This window comes from Cottoperca gobio, chromosome 20 (genome assembly GCF_900634415.1).
Source record: "Cottoperca gobio chromosome 20, fCotGob3.1, whole genome shotgun sequence".
Lineage (NCBI taxonomy): Eukaryota > Metazoa > Chordata > Actinopteri > Perciformes > Bovichtidae > Cottoperca > Cottoperca gobio.
In genome coordinates, this window is record NC_041374.1 from 9,448,126 (window position 1) to 9,467,790 (window position 19,665).

General features: G+C 43.7%; 1 protein-coding gene across 3 annotated transcripts in view; it reads left to right on the forward strand.

Moving 5' to 3' along the window:
- sema5a (sema domain, seven thrombospondin repeats (type 1 and type 1-like), transmembrane domain (TM) and short cytoplasmic domain, (semaphorin) 5A) overlaps positions 1–19,665 on the forward strand; it is a 115,342-nt gene that overhangs the window by 25,082 nt on the left and 70,595 nt on the right. For 2 of the 3 annotated variants that reach the window (XR_003834222.1, XR_003834223.1), the window contains exons 1-3: positions 5,163–5,310; positions 15,634–15,733; positions 17,562–17,607. Coding sequence is in view for 1 of the 3 variants with exons in the window: in XM_029457956.1 (XP_029313816.1) it covers positions 5,163–5,310; positions 15,634–15,733; positions 17,562–17,607 (294 nt within the window). In the remaining 2 variants the exon portion in view is untranslated. Of the gene's footprint in view, positions 1–5,098; positions 5,311–15,633; positions 15,734–17,561; positions 17,608–19,665 lie in introns of those variants that run through there. The other variant, XM_029457956.1, reaches the window with a different exon arrangement.

Consider the following 19,665-nt stretch of genomic DNA (forward strand, 5'->3'; position numbering starts at 1 on the left):
TCAATAGTGGTGTTAATATGATCCTCTGCACTCGTTACCACAGGAAGACTTCAATTGATTAGTTAGCTGCCACATCAACTTCCACGATGCAGGTGTGTGTGTGTGTGTGTGTGTGTGTGTGTGTGTGTGTGTGTGTGTGTGTGTGTGTGTGTGTGTGTTTGTGTGTACGGAGCTGAATGTGCCATTTTCTAACTTTGCAGCAAACATCTATTGAAGGATTCGAGTGCACCACCAAATTATTAGATTTGGCATAAAACAAGAATAATAATAACAATTGTAATATTTTATAATATAACAATTTGTTTGTGTTCAAACATTTCATACAGATGCATGTTATCCTTTCCTTTTTTGACTCCTGACACGTTTTATGGCCGTAGTGTCTCACATTGAGCACGTTGAACATGTCTGAGCGTTCGATCGATCATCAGTGTTGTACCTGTTAATTATCTCCCTGGCAGACGTAAGCCTGGAGGATCGTGTGTGTGTGTGTGTGTGTGTGTGTGTGTGTCTGTGTGTGTGTGTGTGTGTGTGTGCGCGTGTCTGTGTGTCTGTGTGTGTGTGTCTGTGTGTGTGTGTGTGTGTGTGTGTGTGTCTGTGTGTCTGTGTGTGTGTGTGTGTGTGTCTGCAGCTGATCTCTCACACTACTGAACCCATCAGCCTGATATGTTGTGTGCTCAGTTATGACTGTATGCTCCAAGGACCTCTTGTGATTGCATTGATTCACACTGTTTCAAAAATATTTTATTGACCGTTTTATACCGTCATCGACTGCTGCCTCCTCGGTAGGGACACAATGACTCAACAGCTGCTTCAGTTTGGACTCGGGATCAGGAAGTGATTCTGTCCAGATTCAACAGCTAAGTGACGACAGTATAGCAAAGGAGCAGTCAAACCTTATGTGCAGCTTTGCTTTGATACGTGGCATCGTATTCTGATCTATCTGTCCATCAACACTGACGAGGCAGTGCGTAGTGTGTGTAGTGGAGAGAGACGAGGCGATCAGAGCAGAGGGAAAGGTTACAGTGAAGTTGTCTTCTGCTAGTAAATGTAGTTTTCCTATTAATTAACACTGCAGATCCTCAATACACAAGAAGTGCCACTGCTGGGGAGGAAGGTAGAGTCTGTGTCTCTGAACAGATAAATGTATATAAATGTATTTATTCTGTGCCTTTCTATTGGGCATCAACCTCGCGGTAACGCACGTATTGTAGAAGAAATACATTTGTAAGTAAACACTTCAGTTATGCCTGTAAGACGTGAGAGCCGTGCAGAGCAGCTGCACAGATTCAAACGAGAGCGTCTCTGTTGCGTGAGACGTGAGAATGAACAACGCGTCTAAGATGCTATAGTTTGGGGATATTGTGGTTTGTATTCAAACATTGCTTTCAGACACACCTGGCGGACATCTTTTTTCTAGATATGCTTGTAATGTAATGCTTAGTCTGTCTTGTATTCATGGTAATGTATATTTATGTTGTAAAGTCACATGACTAATTGATCAGAAGTATTTCAATGGAGCAGAAACCTCCTCAGACTTCACCTGATGAAGTAAAGATAGTCCAAAGAAAAGAGGTTTGTGAAGCATGTTGGTGACAGACGTGTGTTGAAGCTCACGTTGTCCCTTCTCCACATTTGAAAAAGAACATCAGAGATTCACACTGTCCTGTCAGGAGTACTGTATTGTTCTGTAAATGCATTTCATTTGACAACATCGTTTACGCCATGTTTCATTGTGTGTGTGTGTGTGTGTGTGTGTGTGTGTGTGTGTGTGTGTGTGTGTGTGTGTGTGTGTGTGTGTGTGTGTGTGTGTGTGTGTGTGTGTGTGTGTGTGTGTAGGGCTCTCCTGCTGAATGCACCGGTTTATCCATCACCTGCTCCCAGGGTGATGTCAGTGTGTATGTGGGACAGTACGGGTGTTTGTGTGTGTCTGTGGTGGGGGAGGGGGAGGCTTGTGGTGATGCCCCGGAGATGATTTAGAGTTTAGTCCACCGAACAGCTCAGAAAGCTTTTCCAGTTTTCTCCCAGTGGAGCAGTCGGTGGCTTGTGGTGAGTTAAAGAGAAAACAGGATCCACCAGAGATCCTTCAGAGGAGAGAACAACAGCTTTAAATCAAGTCACGGCTCTCTGTCTGTGCTCTGGTACTTAAAATGCATGATGCAAATGCATGTGTGGGCATAAATCAGGTTATCTGTAGGTCATAAAAAGTGCCATTGCGTTATTTATTTTTTAATTTATAGCTTATCTACAGTATCTTAGATTTTAGAGTAATTGTTTCCACCATGTATTGCCAGGATTTCAGTAGTTCATGCACATACAGAGATGGAAATATTTTGAGATTCATTAAATCCAGATGTACAAAGGGAGGAAAGAACTGCAAGGTTTTACTTACATTTGAAAAATATTCACCTAACTCATCATTAGATCCTTCATTAATTATGCTATCTTTATTTAAAGAGGGACATTAAAGGTACCCTGCTGAGGTTTTTACCTGTAGTAGCTGTGAAGTAATCTCATTATGATTGGGTCCACACTTTGCATCACACACGAGAGCACCCTGCAACACATTCTCCTCGCCGTTTGCACGATGTTCCAGCCATCAGCAGTCGGTGCAGGTAACGTCTCAACAAAGCCGAGGAAGAAGAATCTAAAATAGAAGTGCTTTGCAAGCTTTATCACACTGAAGGAAATATTATAAATACATTTGTTTGACCTCAAGGATACAAACAATGTGCTTTGGTGGAGCTTTTCTATTTGAAATGTCCACAGGGCATCTTTAATATTAAACTACAACTGGGTTTTAAAACACTGTGAATGAGTAAAACAAGGAGAAAGCTTATGAAAAGGTTACATAATAGTTTGTACATGTATGAGATGGTGTGTGTGTGCGTGTTTGAGTTGGGGACAGACATAGAATACCACCACAGCTTTTTGTGCCCCCACACGTCAATAATCTCAGACGTGAAATTCTCCTCTGTACGCAGCAGGATATGAAATATTTTGCAAGTGAATGCAGACGTAAAAGTTTATAAGAGTGAATTAAAAATGACGATTTCCCAGCGAGAGACGTCCTCGGGGAGATGACTGACTCAAAGACTGTCAGGGAAACTAGCAGACAAAGAGAAGTGACATGTAAAACAACACGTTGACTAAAGCAAAGCTGCAAAAGAGCTCCGACGCTGACGTGTGAACCGTCAAGTCGAAAGGGAAGAAGAACAGAGAGGGGCAACTGGCACTGGTTGTCACTCGCTTCCCCTGCCGCGATGACAGGTGTTTTACGTTACTCACCATACATCCCCTCTGCCTGTGCATTTATACACTGGACTGAATGAATTCCACATCGGCCCCAAGGTTACACAGCCTATGCATGCACACTGAGGGCAAAGTAAACTTTCCATTCAAGGAGAAAATGAAATAAAACCAGCATTAAGGTTTTCATGTGAGAGCAGGAGTAGAGAGGTGCCTTGTGTTCAACCCCACAGCCACTCAGAGCTTTCCACCACTAAGGGGGATTCAGACTTCAGAGAGAGGTTTGTCTGCAGGAGTCTTTCCATCTTTAGTTTCTCTTTCTTTGTTTCTCAGCTCACTTCACTTTTGTCTTTTTGCTTTAGCGTGCAGATTCTTCTATATTTTGCTTATTTGCAACCCACCATTCACACTGAATCAACTGTCGCGGAGGATTGTTTGCTCTACAAAGCGGCATTTTAATGCCTGCGTGCTGCGGCCGAGTTGTCCGTCAGCCCCATTCTTGTGAACACGATATCTCAGGAACACCTGCAGCGACGCTACACAGAAGTATTTGTGTTTTATTGCTCCGAGCGTTTAAACAACACGTTGATCTTTTTCCAGGTTCATGTGGATTTTCCAAGTCTCATTTTTCCTGTTATTCCGACACCACTTGAATGCAGCACAAATGACTTATCTCACGATGTTAATGAAAATGAAACATAGTTTTGGAGCTTGCAGACTTTTCCATATTTTGCTCGCACAACAAACATGGTATTAATACCTTTTGCTTTGTCGTGGAGGAAGGATTGTTCTTCTTGCTCGACAAAGCACCATTTTTTCTCCACTGACTGAACAACAGATGAAAAGCCAATTTCACATGTAATAAAATAATAAGAATGCTCCACAGTCTCAGCTGCATCATACATTTAAACTTAAGCAAAGCAACTGCTTGCCATTACTAACACTTTACAGCTGAGATCCTCACTATCTTTATTCACTCCACCACACACGCTGCTCAAAATGTGCTCGACAGTCAGGGAGGCTTATTCTTCTGTTGCGCACAGCATGAATCATTCTTGGTAATAACATCACATAAATGATTAAAAAGTAATGATGTAGATGGTGTAGACTGCTCATCAATTCACCCCCACATAGAAAAGAAATCTTGAACAATTGAGTTGTGAAAACTGCTTTGTTGTTCTTGCAGAGAACGACTTTTCTGGGAAGCATGAATCTGCAGGAAGCATCAAATAATAATCACACCCGGCAATTTGAAAGCTTAGTTGTGAAGAGACGCATTAGATTTACAGCAGCTATGTGATTAAATTGACCCACAAGGAGTGCTGTGCAATGCAGCTCCACACATACATCACACATTCACACAAATAGACTCTTAATAATGAATAAACACACATGCATGCACACACTGCCTTTCATTATTACATACAAACAACAAAGCTCCTCTGCAGGGAAACAAAGACACGCACAAAGGTCACATGCTTTCACGTATCAGAGGACACACACACACACACAGATTAGGTGTAATGCGGAGCCATGTCTGATTTATGCAGCGGGTGTGAGAGGTGAGAGGTGTGAGAACACTTTCTTTTTTACCTCAATCTGTCACACTCTCTTCTTTGCACCTCTCTCCCTCTGTCCCTTTTGTACGGATATATTTTTGCTGCTTTTCATCTGGAGGTGCTGCACTCTATCAAGCGTTTCACTGCTTTGATTCAAACTAGTGTGAAATAAGTCTTTGTTTGAGCTGAGACACTACAGGCAAAAACATCAAGTGGAAAGAAAACTCCTGTTTCCCCGGCTCACCAGTGTCGTCTCCTCTTTAACCCCAATGTGTCTCTTTCTGTGCGTTCAGGTGTGTCTCTCCAATGCTCTTGGCCCCTGAGGCCTGAGGAGAAGTGAGCGAAGCCCAGTCCCCCATGGGACGACCTGTTACCCAGCATGCACTGCTCCTGTTGCAGTGCATGCTGGTCATGCGTCCCGGAGGCGTGGCCAGTAGGAGAGGGCCGGTGCTGCTGCCTGAATCCCCCTGTCACAAAACAGAGCACCCGCTCATCCCACACTCAGGTAAACACACACACACACACACACACACACACACACACACACACACACACACACACACACACACATTCTGCATCTTATTACTGTATATTCTCCCTCCCTTCACTCTGACCTTCGTCACATTGTCTCCTGCAGTGTCGTCTTCTTTCCTTCCTGTAGTCCAGTTTCATCAGGACATTTCACTGTTGCTAGGAGACAAACACACTCTTGGACTACCTTGACGTTGTTATTGGGCATAGTGTGTGTTACTCCAGATTATCTTTGTTACAAAAAGAATCAAACAAGTGTCCCTCAGAAAGAAAGAGACATTAATGTCCTCGTTGACTAACTAACTCTAAATAAACGTCTACATTGAACAGTGATTGTCCAATCACAGCTTAGCAACCGTAACTAGGCACTGCATGTCAAGCTTTAGGATTTCTTGATAAATAATTTAAAACAGAGCGACACTGTGTATTTAAAGAGTTTGGAGGCTGAGCTGTAAATCATGGCTGCTATTATGAAAACAAGATAATTGAGATAAAATGATTATTGTGTCACGTTGCGTCATCAAGTTTATATTCAATACCCCTCTTACACAATTCTTCTTTTAATAAGCTGGACAGCCAGACGGAGACTGTATTTAACTACAGCTGATACGTCTTTGTTCCCTCCCTGGAGAGATGAAGCAGACACAACCGTCCTCGTGTGCTTTACTACACAGCGCTGCACTTTTTACATCGAGGACATTCTGCATCAGATTTCACCGTCCTTACCCTTTTATCTTACAACGCTGTTGAACAACTCAACTGTAATGAAATAATGTGAAACTTAGTCAAAAGAAAGCATCAATAGCGATCAATGCACTTCTGTCTGTGCGACGCAGCACAATGTCATGGAGCTGTTTACAGTGCAGCCGAGTCCCAGTCAGATAATCCAAGAGGAGACCAAGGTCACCGAGTGTCCACGGATCCACGTGCATGCACAGATTCAGTAACACGGCTCAGCACGGACACGAGGACGCCTCCTCTACGACCCTTTCTCTCTTCGTCTTTCTTCGCTGTCTGCGTCACTTCATTGTTAGCTGAGGTGGCACTCTTCCCTCTGCGGCAATTGAGTGCAATGATGATGACTAACTGCCCGGCTAACGTAATACGTTCCTGCCGTGTGCTTTCTGCACGAGGCGGATCACACGGCAGCCAGTGGGTCAGCTCTGGTCAACGCATTTGTGTTCTCTAATGTACCAGAATGGCCCATTAAGCTCCGGTGGACTAATGCTTCGCTTGAAATATGGGAGCATTAATAAAAAGGGTCGACATTTCAGTTCCTAATCAGACATGGTTGAGTTACACAAAGCCGACTGTACAGAGGAGTGAGAGGTGGCTTCACTGTCTGTGGGTCTGAACATCAGCTGTGATGCTGCTGCTGCAGGACAGTAGATCAGAGACTCATTGGAGACAAATTATATTACAGTATATTTTGGACGGTAAAAGCTAAAAAGTCAGTTTACCCAAATTACAAAAACTTATTTTTGGGTTAGAGGCGTTTAACTCCCACACATCTGCATTCAAACTGTTAAAAGGTTGAATTATTGTTCATATAATAAAGCTGCACCGATGCCCCAGTGTGTATGTACATTTCATAGGCTTGTTGTTGCTGTTGGACCTAAAAAGTTCACCCAAAGTTTCTGAGCTCAGACTCCTGTTGACTTACACTTCAGCTTTGTTGCCCTGGTTTTAAAGCTCTGCAGCTCTGCAGACTTCCCGTGTACAGACGGTTGTTTTTGTTGCATGTGTGGACAGAAAGCACAGAAAGTTTCCCTTCAACACGATTAACACGCTTTGCTTACTTACATCCCAATCTTATTTATTCTCAGAGAATCAGCACCTTTGCCGCTCGGTAATGGACGTATTAGGGACGCAGGGGTTCACAGCTGCTCTGCTGTGAACCCCTGCGTTCTCATGAATGTCCATTTATCTTTGCCTTCGCAGCTATATTTATGCTCAGTTTTTTAATAACTATGCTTTCATGGCCTGATGATAGTCTGTGTGCAGTTCAAACACATCTCATTGTTCGCATTCGTACAGTAGCCACAAAGCTTTTTCAGACGCTGCCAAATTACAGCCCTTGCTTTCTTTGCAATAAACACAAAAAAGAAAAAGTTATGAGTCATAACAGAATTTGCCGACATACGTACACGCACATGTACACACACACACACACGTACACACAAGCAGGGAACGTCTCTTTAAACCTATTATCACTCTCTTCTGTGTGTCACTGCGCTGCATGTAATGTAGTGTAATCCCTGGTTGTTGAATATGTGCAGAGCTGCCATGGCTCCTCTTCAGCCGAGCAGGGAGGACGACAAACACATTAAACATCCCCTGTGGAGCACTTAACACTCCCACTCTGCTCAGGAGAACCTGATCCTTCTGGACATACACACACATACTGTACATTTAGAGAGTTGGCTTCAGTCCTATATCTCGGGTATTGCCTGAACGTGCAGTTGGTTAAAGAAATAGTTTGACTTTTTGGTAAATCGGATGAAACTGAGCCCAGATGATCACTCACATTGACTTTCACAAGTTTTCTTAAATTGTATGTTTAAAAAATGCAAATGAAGCATTATGTAATGGTAACTTTTGGTGAATTTAGGAGAAATCTACAGACACAAACACAGTAAAGTTAGTAAAATAAACACATGATTGTGTATTTTGGATGTTTTCTTTCCACTAAGAAGAAAAACAGCCCAAACTCTCAAAATTGACCGGTGCATGAAAATACATGTTTTTGCTCGGGGGTCTCGAAGAAGCTACAACCTGCAGCCGGTTATCTTAGTTAAGACTAAAGACTGGAAACTGTTTGACTGGCTCTGTTAAGATAACACAATCCACCTGCCAGGAACTCCAAATCCTCCCAATTAATGCATTAAAACTACAGATTGTCGTCTTTATACATCAATTTTCAGCTGGATTAACAACTGAGTGAGTTTTCACTGGTGGGATAAACTGCCTGAAGCTACATATTTAGTGTAAAAGACATGAGAGTGGAAGCATATCTTTCTTCTCACCTCATTCATTACTAGTTTTTCTCAATTTGCTGACATTTCAGAGGTTAAGCACTTAAGAAATGAATTAATCAACTGCAGTAAGATGAAACTATTCTAGCATGAGTTATAAAACCGGTCTTTTTGTATTCAAGGTTGGGGTAGGTGAAGGAAATAAAAGAGTGTTATGTTGGAGCCACCGGGTCTGCAGCTCCTCCATTGTGGATGTTCAGCTCACTGAAACAGTTTCTGCTTGTCTGGTCAAAGAAAGAAGCAGGTAAACAATAAAGAAGCCAAAGACCCGTCATGAGAAGCCACGGCGAAGGTTTGTCTTTCTCTCCGTGTGGCTGTGGCTGTGGAAAGGCGTGCCTCACATGGGTTTGACCCCACTTTAGAAGGTGGTTTTCTGACTTGGCACAACACTTGGCTGACAGAAGTGCTGCTGTGGTGCCAGGATGATAAAGTGTAAAGACCACTCTCTGCTCGCTTTTACAAATGTAGGGTTTCAGAAAGAAAACACACCGTAGCCTTTAGTTCAGCAGCTACGTTCAAAATGTTTATACAAAATATACACTCGCGACTGAAAACAGAGCTGGATATAGATTCAGCAGACGGCCAATGTAAATGTGTAATATATAGAATTATTGTTGTGGGGGTGTTGAAAGACTTTATCCCTGTTCTTAGTGAAGGATTGGGGTGGGGCCCCGTAGGTAGCTCTATGTATTTTGGTCGTTTTTATATTCCGACTGAAGCTCTGAGCACTGCTGATGCCTGCCATGACAAACACTACTGCCCACAGTGGGATGCATGACCAGGAAGTAAACACAGAAGCTAGCTAACTCGTTTAGCGTATGCGCCAGGCGAGCAGCTCTCAGTTGGGAAGACGCCGTCTTTGTGTGAGAAATGTTCACCCCCTGCACACAGACTGTATGCAGCGCCTTTTCATTAGCAATCGCACATTTCTCTTTTAATGCATCATTTATGTGAGTAGCAGCTGAAATGTAAAGGCCTACACTCAAATCTTTCAAATATGCCTTTCAAAATTGTAATTGGCGCCCCAGCTCCCAGCTTTCTGACCGAGCTTTTGTGTTATTGTCGCTCAAAGCCCCTAAGACATACTGTATTAATAAAGTGTTGTATTTAACAAGTGTCCCTGGGTATGAGCTTTTAAAGGTTATAAACTGTGTAAACAATGCCTTCTGCAGGACACGCTGAGGGCCACGTCTCTGAGGAGAGGAACTGGTTTTACAGCCACAGACTGAGCTCAGCTTTTATCATCCCTGAACGGCTCGCACATCGTTAAGAGAGCGGGGAGCGAAATAAACAAATGGCCTCATGGCATTCATGAATGCAACAGGCTCGTATCAGACATCTTTTAATTGGTCATTTGGGGCGAATCCTTTTAAATTACAAGCCCTCCAAGGTCTTTGGAGCTTGAATTCCAAAACATTCTTCCGGCTCTATTCGTGTCCGGGGTCAGCTATGTCCTCACCAGGTTTTATGTTAATGGCTGCCAGTGAAATGAAGAGGGGCTTGTCCATATTTTTGGATTTGTATGTCTTTCATTTACCCGCCGCAATAAAAGTCCCACATGTCATTTCTCTAATCTCTTTTTATTTTCAAGTGGCCTGAGGAGATTTGGTCATCTTGTTAAAAGGTTGTCTCGTCTCTGGAGAAGCAAACGACTCATAACTACACATTATATTTTAAATATTTTATTTGTGGTTTCACGGTGGTTTGTTTTGCATGATTCACTCGCGGCCACAGCAAACACGACCACGGCCGGGTGAGCTGCAGGACTTTTGGCTGTAAAATCTGCTTGTTTTTCTTGCTCGAAATAACATAAGGGGAACGTAAGTGTTCGAGCAGACGAGGTCTCAACTTACCTTGCCTTTTGCTTTGGATCTTTTCAAACCGAGCAGGTGTTTGCTTTTATCGGCCACTCGGCAAAATCGCTTACTTGCATTAACTTGACCAAATAGTCGCCATTCTTCTGCCGCCCATTACCGCAGGGCTGCATTTAGAGTGAATTGGCTCTTCATTTATGTGAGCGCCTGCTGCCACACTCTATTTACACCACTCACAGACAAACCATTCATGTTTCACAATTGCTTCCACATGTTGCCATTGTTGCTGAACTGGCAGTGGAGCTGTAACTTTGAGCACTTGCAGACTGAAGACCGGCCTCTGATGCTGCGTCTAAATATTTACATATTCTGTCATTTTGTCTTTGTGTCAACTGCTCCATGTCAGAGCGAGGAATAACAAACAGGATGTGAGTGATGGGCTGTTCTATTTTGAGGAGGAGGGGTTAAGGGGATAAGATGGGACCGAGAATTTGTGTAAGTGTGTGTGTGTGTGTGTGTGTGTGTGTGTGTGTGTGTGTGTGTGTGTGTGTGTGTGTGTGTGTGTGTGTGTGTGTATGTGTGTGTGTGTGTTCATTGGTTTCATGCTGGCTCAGAGCCCCGGCTGCTGTCTGAATTTTCACCCCAATCTGAGTGCGTGAGTCCGCACGCTCGTGTGTGTGTGTGTGTGTGTGTGTGTGTGTGTGTGTGTGTGTGTGTGTGTGTGTGTGTGTGTGTGTGTGTGTGTGTTTACGCCTTCTTCTCATCGGCAGACAATCCCCTGATTCAGGCAGCTGCTGTACACGGATGGCTGTGATGTGATTACATTAGCACATGCATATTAAGTGAAGCTGATGGAACCCATGTAACATGCAACAGGCCTGAAATCTAGAGAATCATTATTAGCTGGTTGTCCTACTGTTTCCTTCTCCACTGGATTAAACTGGATAACGTTGATTTTGATATTGGATCATAAAAACCTCCCTGGTTTCCACCAAACCAAAGACAACTAAATATCATCAGTCTGATCTGAGTTTGTGTGCAACCATTTTTAATGTTATCAGCTGATTAAATGGGCGTCATCGTTCTTATGCGTGAGGCCAGACTTTCACCTACTACGTTGTGAAAGTGAAACTTAAAACCAACACGTTGTAAAACACAACAAAACAACTTCTTTATGTTCAGGAGAAGATTGTGGTTTGAGTTAAAATAACTACGTTCCGTCCTGTGTTTTGTGTCCCGTCATGACCCCTGACCTTTGCCCCCTTCATGGAGTTTCTCTCTCTTTATACTGGGTCACCTCACTTCCTCCGCTGCTCCTGTCGTAATTACTAAGGAAGCTAGAAGTCTGTGTGGTTTTCTTGTAATCCTTCTTCCTTATTCCTGTTGTTGTTGCGTCCAATGTTTTTATTGTGAAGCATCTTTTTCCAAGATAGCAGAATATGGTGTTACCATGCTTCTTATCCAACACAAGAAGAACACTCTTCAAAAAGTGTAGATAGAAAAATAGAGATATATGTATATATAAAACTATATAAACCTAAAACTATTTATTGTATAACTTCACCTTTGAAACCCAGGATTGCTGCTGTATTGTTGTTGTGTGCCACAGGCTTGTGCCGCTGTAGTAAACCTGCTAAACCGGCACAAGTGTGACTTTGTGCCGCTCTGTATATTTAGTCCCTCAGCCTTGGGAAGGCCCATCCTTGCTGGTTATGAATGTTTATGAACGGTCCTTGGCCCCGTCACAAAGGACCATAAATCCTTTCAGTGCTGTTATGTTCAATTAGAACCTTTTGCCCCTTTTCCACACTCCAACAAATATCCTCTCTTTTCTGTTTCTATCTCTCACACACACACACACACACTCTCGCACACTCCATCACCCCGTTAGCGAGCCTCCCCTGGCGAGTCAGGGAGATTTATGGGGAGAAGCTGGGATCGTCAAGCGGCATCTTCCCCCGGGGGGTGTCACTGCTACATTTGTATTCCAGAGATCCTCTCGATGGCGTGAAAAACAAGCCCAGTGGAGCCAAAAGATTGGCACATCCAAAACTTTGTGTCTCCCTGTAGAACAAGCAGAGCAGCAGCCATTAACCAAATGAAACCTTTGGGGTGAAGTTGTCCGTGATTTCAGCGCTGCTAATGAAAATGTATTAGCGCTGTGAAACCTGGAGTCAGACGTGAGATGCTTTTTCCTGTTGTAACCAGAGACTTGAAAGGGAACAAGGGAGCACGTCTTTGCTTACAGTGGCGTACAGATGATGTTGTTTTGTTTGGAGACTTTGTCCCACTACGTGAAGCTCCCACTTTCCTTCTTCTGTTTTGTCTTCGTTTTGAAACACCAAGAAATCCCACGTTTGGCACCGAAACCCAAAAGTAGTTGCTTTTGATGGAGTCAAGGGAGAGCGTGCTTTCATTTGAAACGCAGTCTGACAGGTGTGCCTGCAGAAGCATATAATGTGTTGCAGGGAGGATATTCAAGCTGTCCTCTCCCTCTGTTCCGGCCCTGATGGAAAGCTCCCTGGTAAATTAAAAAAGTCCCTTTGAAATGATTAGTCTGGAAACAGCCCACAAATGTCGTGATGAATGATTTTAAATCACTGTGGCGTCCACTTCTAGAAACTCTGCAGGAGTTCTGGCACCTCAACTCAGAAATAGTGATTTATAGTTATCTACAGAAAATGTCCCATATGTGGGGATGACTTTTAAAAGGTAGGACAGTGATTCTTACAATCTCCAATAGTGGAATTGAGCAGCCTGTACATCGAATAAAAATAAATGTTTTAACATTTCAGTCAACTAAAAGCACGTCTACGGCCGGCGCCCATCTAAACTCTGCCAAACCTTATCAGAGGTGGCTCGTCTCCAGTCTCCCTCGTAAGGCTGGTTATGGAGTCCACATCCAAAAAAGAAAAGTCTCAGAGGAAATAGAGAATTTATTCACAGCCAATGATGCTGCCTCGCCACGTTATGCTTGATCTGTGGAGAGTAATTGGCAACCAACAACAACAAGTCGGGCTGTGAATAAACTGTAAATCTGTAAGTAGAGATGTGATTATTAATAATAATGACTAAAGAAATCTTAGTCGACTAAGAACAATACGACCGATTAGTCGACTAATCAACTAAAAAATAGTAATTTTGAAAGACATTTCCAAAACAATCACAATGCCTTTGCTAAAGAAGTATCCGGCTGGGAATGAGACAAATTAGAGCAAGACGTGGAAAGACGTTCACGGAGGAGAATACATGAGAAAATTGTTCATTTAAATATCAGAGCATCTATTCTCAGACTTCAAAAGCCAAACTAAGATCAGAAAATGATCAACGGTAAGACAGAAAGGTATTAATGACCATCATTTGGACCTGTTAGTAAGGCTAATTCATACTTAAGTTCTGTTACCTTCCTTGTAAGGCTCAGAGGTTTTGCGTCGTTGCTCTTCTGAAAGTGAAGCTTCTGTCGTAGGAGAAGTTATTATGGCTGCTGATTGAGCATGTGAGGAGCGACGGGGTAAACACGTCACCGTAATGACAGATTGACCACCCTCCACTAAACCTATCGGGTAACCAGGCGGGAAACAAGGCGTCCTCATCGCTCGGAAACCATCAGGGGCCTGTGATTCGATTGGTCAGGGGTTAATGGGCTGGGCGCCATGAGAGAAGGCATGTTGAGGATAAGATGTCAGTGTCTGTCTGGGATCTCTCTATCTCTCCCTGTCACGCTCTCTGTCTCTGTCTGTCTCTCTGTGTCTCTCTCTATATCTGTCTCTCTGTCTGTCTGTCTGTCTGTCTGTCTGTCTGTCTGTCTGTCTCTCCCTGTCGCTCTCTCTGTCTCTCTGTCTGTCTCTCTGTCTGTCTCTCCCTGTCGCTCTCTCTGTCTCTCTGTCTGTCTCTCCCCGTGGCTCTCTCTGTCTCTCTGTCTGTCTCTCTCTGTCTCTCCCTGTCGCTCTCTCTGTCTCCCTGTCTGTTTGTCTGTCTCTCTGTCTGTCTGTCTGTCTCTCTCTCTCTCTCTCTGTCTCTCTCTGTCTCTCTGTCTGTCTCTCCCCGTCGCTCTCTCTGTCTCTCTGTCTGTCTCTCTGTCTGTCTCTCCCTGTCGCTCTCTCTGTCTCTCTGTCTGTCTCTCTGTCTGTCTCTCCCTGTCGCTCTCTCTGTCTCTCTGTCTGTCTGTCTGTCTGTCTCTCTGTCTGTCTGTCTGTCTCTCTCTCTCTCTGTCTCTCTCTATATCTGTCTCTCTCTCTCTCTCTCTTTGTCTCTCTCTCTCTCTCTCTCTCTCTGTCTCTCTCTCTCTCTCTGTCTCTCTCTCTCTCTCTCTCTCTCTCTCTCTCTCTCTCTCTCTCTCTCTCTCTCTCTCTCTCTCTCTCTCCCCCCCCCTCCCTATGTGTGTATGTATCCACCACACCAAAGTCAATTTCCATAAAAAGTCAGACTGTCATTGGTCTTCGTCGTTCATCCTCAGTCTACATTACATGAAAGTGTTTCATCAACCTGGTTCAAAGAAATCAAAGAACCACTGAGTCACCAGCTGAGTTTCTTTATTCTGTCCACACTCTCTTCTGAATCAGGTCTCAGGTGAGGCTGAGAATTGTAATGTGAGAGTACTTGATCCGTGGAAAATTATTTAGTGAATTAGTGACCTTATCAACCAAAGACAGCTCTAAGCATGTTGTTTTTTCACTACCCTCTTCATTTCTTTATTCCTGATCTCTACCCGTCTGAGGCAGAATGTTTTCTTTAAAAATCCCCCAGTATTGTGAAGAAGACTTTATGACATATGAGGCTGTAACAGAGATGCATGATGGGTGATATTAGTCCCCACTGGTGGGAGGCCTGTTCAGATGTTTTACTTAGTAAAAGCACCAACAGCACAATGAACATGATCCAAACCTGTCCGCAGTGGAAGTGCAAATATACATTAATTGTAGGGGAGTAAACTATTTTTAAGTGTGATGAAAGTTCATGATGTTATTGACTGACTGTGTGCAGACTGAACACGGACACCCCACGCAGCCCAGCATGTTTTAATGAGCCCCACCTCTTCAGTCCGTTAATGCTTTACAGATATTTGGCAACAACTGTTTACACCTGCCAATAATGCAGATTCTCTGCCCTGTAACTAGAGGCCAAACATTCTATGCATTTCTTCTCCTTGTAAACTCATTAAAATGCAAAACAAGTGTGATTGCTCCAGTGCTGGCATCCCAAATGCTAAAGGTAGGAACAATCTGAGGAAGGGAGGAAGTGGAAAGACTTGTCTTTCACTGTGGAGGAGAAGCTAACACGAGGAGTAATTGATATACAAATGATCATTTTTCGCGTGAAGTTTTCCTCTAAGGACCCGACTCTGTCTGGAGAAAAGTTACAGACAATTCAGCACAGCTGTCATCTGCAGTCATAAACTCTCCGCTCTGATTGGCTCACGCTCTTTGTGTCCTGTGGTGTCGTTGGCAGAGATGGAGCCGTGGATCTTCAGGTTCAAGGCAGAGGGCACGGTGGATTACTCACAGCTGACCTTCGACCCCGGCCAGAACGAACTGATCGTCGGTGCCAGGTAACATATGAGTCGTGTTTGTTGCTCTTTGTCTTTTGTCTCTGTCTTCCCTCCCGTCTCTTTGTCTGGTTGTCTCTCCTTTTGTTGCTGCATTGCATGAGTAATGTTACGTTTCTATAGATATTTCCATAAAACAGAGAAAAATGGCTTTGGTGATTGTTCATTGTCAAGTCCATTGTCTTTGTGTGTGTGTGTGTGTGTGTGGGTTACATTTAGTGTGTTTTTCTATACTATGTTCTTGCTTATTTATAACTAAATGAAAGCACGTGTGTGTCCTTTAATGTGTGTGAATGGCGTATTTATTGACGCTGTGTGAGGCTGTGTCCCGATGAAGTGCACGCTGCACTTCTCCTAATGGCTCAGTTGTCAATAGATAGTAACACTCACCACGACGTGAACAAGAGATAACAGAGCAGCAGGACGGTGAGCAGCAAAACAAACAGCATCAACGAGTCCAGGGAATTTACTAATGCACCGGGAACTTAGATGGAAAAGGCTAATCAGTGAGAGTGTGTGTGTGTGTGTGTGTGTGTGTGTGTGTGTGTGTGTGTGTGTGTGTGTGTGTGTGTGTGTGTGTGTGTGTGTGTGGACGGACGGATAAAGAGCAAAGGTCGAAGAGCCGAGTGGATTCTCATCCAAACTGCTGGTGAACCTTTAATTAATAATATATAACAGACACAATGTTGTTTTATTGTTCAGCTAAGACACACGCTATTTGGAGCACTGAAAGAAATCAAATGAGATTTATTTCAACTCTCAGACCGACTAGATGACTGTCGCGTAACAGTGGAAGGTGTTGTGGCGGGATGGATGGCTGCGGGCTGCGTTAGTATGAGTGATAATGGAAGGAAAGAGGGATCGATGCAAATATCAATACTGTAACGCAGGAGGCCGCTGCCGCTGATAGCCACTTCCTCAGGAGGCTGATAGATCTCACGGAAAGTGCGTGTGTGTGTGTGTGTGTGTGTGTGTGTGTGTGTGTGTGTGTGTGTGTGTGTGTTTGTGTGTGTGTGTGTGTGTGAACATAGTTGAAGATGTGAACTTTGAAATTAGATATCTGCGTAAAGAAAAAAACAATGCTTGCTCTTTAAAGATGATTGCTGATCTGAAAAAGAAACTCATTATCAGTGTGTGTTCAAGCTATTTCAAGGTCTCTGCCTGCAGAATAAGTTTTAAGCAACAATAATCTTTCAGGTCAATCTCTGAAAAGGGTTTTCGCTGTGAAATTGCACTAAACAAATGTTTAAGACAATTTTCTTTGGACTGAAAATAATCTTGCATCATCATAGAACAAACACGACCAAATATGGACCTTACAGAAGAGAAGGAAGAGAAAACCTCCCAATGATTAATGCTTGTAGACCTCGTTCTCAGGGTTCATGTGATCTCATTGTGGTAATGGCCGAGACATCGTTCCTCAGTATGCAGAGAACTCCTCTTGAGAGGGCGTTCCTCACAACCTAATGCTTCTAGAAAAGTTGTAAATGCAGATGAAACAGTTTCATTTGTGCCGTGCAAATTTGAAAGACACTTATCAGAGTGAGGTTTCTCCGCCAGGCTTTGATTCAAGTAGTCAAGTTGTATTGTGGGTAATGTAGGCGCCAGGTTTTTACAAGCAAAGATGTTATCTCTGGCTTTTTAGCGCTCCTTTATGAGTTTGACAATGTACTTGAAGTGCAGATAAATCTGTAGAAATACTTCTCAAGAGTGTCGACATACTCTGAAGCAGTTACACCCCCAACTGAAGTCTGCATGATCCCTTTGTAGCGGTGGTACTATGACATCTATATGAAGCTCCATCAGCTCACACACCTTCTCTGTGTTACAGAAATCACCTCTTCAGGCTCAATCTGGAAGACCTGACATTGATTCAGGTGAGTGCTAATTCTCTCCCTCTCTGTTTTTCTGACTCTCCTTCAGTCTGACTCACAGACTTTGTTGGAGTGAGTATGTGCTCACTTTGTACTCTTACATTCACGCTGGCAGAAGCACCCAAAGCACTGCCTGCATCCAACAAACAGCGTGCTATAGCCACAGCGTGCTGCCAGCTTGCACAACTTAAAGCCGTTACAGTAAAATGGTTTAGCATTTCACATGTCACAACAACCTCCCATCCGATGGAGGGGGTTTGGTCGACAGCGTTGTGACTTGATATGCAGAGGGAAGAGTGATGATACAAAGTATAGACAGCATAAATACCCTGCGTGTTTAAATCCAATTTGAAACTGTATATGACATATACTCTGCAGCTCTACTTTAGCGAGGGTATTAACGTCTTGTGCAACTTCGTTAATATGATTCTACCATTCTGGTTAAACTCTCCTGCTCTTCTCAAGGTGCAGAGAATCAAATGATGTGAAATATTAAACAGAAATTAAAGAATGCTAACTTGAAGCCAGAGTTCATGTTGTAAAACTGGCTATAAAACATGCATAAATACAAGTATGCTCAAGGCAGCAATTATTCTTTCTTTCAAGCTATCTTTCACCCCCCTTCTCCTACATGTATTATTTCTGCTTCCTCTTATTTTTCTTCCTTTTATTACACTTTTATGAGCCCCCCTCCCTGTGGAGCTAAGGATTTTGTGACCCACTGAGTATACATACAAACATTGACACATCGGGTTTATTTCTGGGTGGCAGCAGCGAGCCTTCTTTGATGGTTTGACAGCTCTTGATGTTTGCTATTTACACCCTGGAAAACCAGGGGAGAGGATGAGGAGAGACGGAGGAAGATCGGAGCTCGATTGCTCGATGGAACAAAAGAGAGACTGGAAAAATCCGCCTGGGAAGGGAAAATGAGAAAAACGGTCGGACGAGATGAGAGGCAAGACTGAATTTGTTGGATAGGAAGGAGTGGAGGGCAGCACACACAAAGGTATCCAGGGAGCAGCGCGAGAGCACACAGACACAGGGGATAAAACCCCCCACAGAGGGAGACGCAGATTCATGCAGAGCTGCTCTTTTGTGGCCACTCACTGGGACACCGCTGCTTTTTAAACCTGGTCCGTGCCATCCATGCCTCCAGTCATCCCTCCTTCTTTATTGCATGCTGCGCTCGGCTTGCGCTGCAGAATCGGTGAGGAGATTCCAACGACCCAATCAACCCCGCATCTCCAACACATCTTCTCGTAAGAGAATAGACCTGGTAATCCTGCAAGGCCACTTTAAGAGTACCTGTGCACTAGTGCCTGCTTTGCATTTGATTGGACCATGGCTGTAGAGTCAAGGGGAAGTCCAACTGCTCAAGTGCTTCATTCACCTTCCGTCTGAAATCTCTCTCCTTCTCTTCCACCCTGGCATTAAACAGGAGATTCATTGCACCAGTTTGGTTTCCTCTGTTGCTAGGTACATTTGTCATTCTTATTGTTGTTGGAAATGAAAGACTTGAATGAATTTCCCCTTTGGCTCCCGTTGCACCACTCACATTACTTGCATTGCTGATTGATTCCATATATTTATAAGGGAATGTGGTGCTGAGTGTCAGAGCGAGCAAACAAAGTTTGAGCACAAACAGTTGTTAGCAGCCTGCCGCATTTTATAAAAGTTGCACAACTGTTCAAAAGACATGCTGATGTTCTTTATTTTCTTCCTTTCCTGCAGAAGGGAACGTAGCTCAAAGCTACACCCACACTTGTCTTTGTGATTTCATCCCATCTCCATGCATCAGCCATGTCAGATAATGCCCAGTGGCAGTGATTTGTTCTTGCATGGCTGGCAGCGCTAAGAGGGAGGCTGTGTACAGTCTGACAGAGCACAAGACTTAGAGCCGCTGTAATACAAACAGCCTGTAATACGCTTTAAGAGGTGGATATAATTACCATATGATCGATGACGGGCTGATCTCATCTTGTATGTGCGTGCATGAAACATTTATAGAAGCAGCAGCCAAGGTCTTCTGCTGCATACAGGCAGCATGGATCTCACCCACTG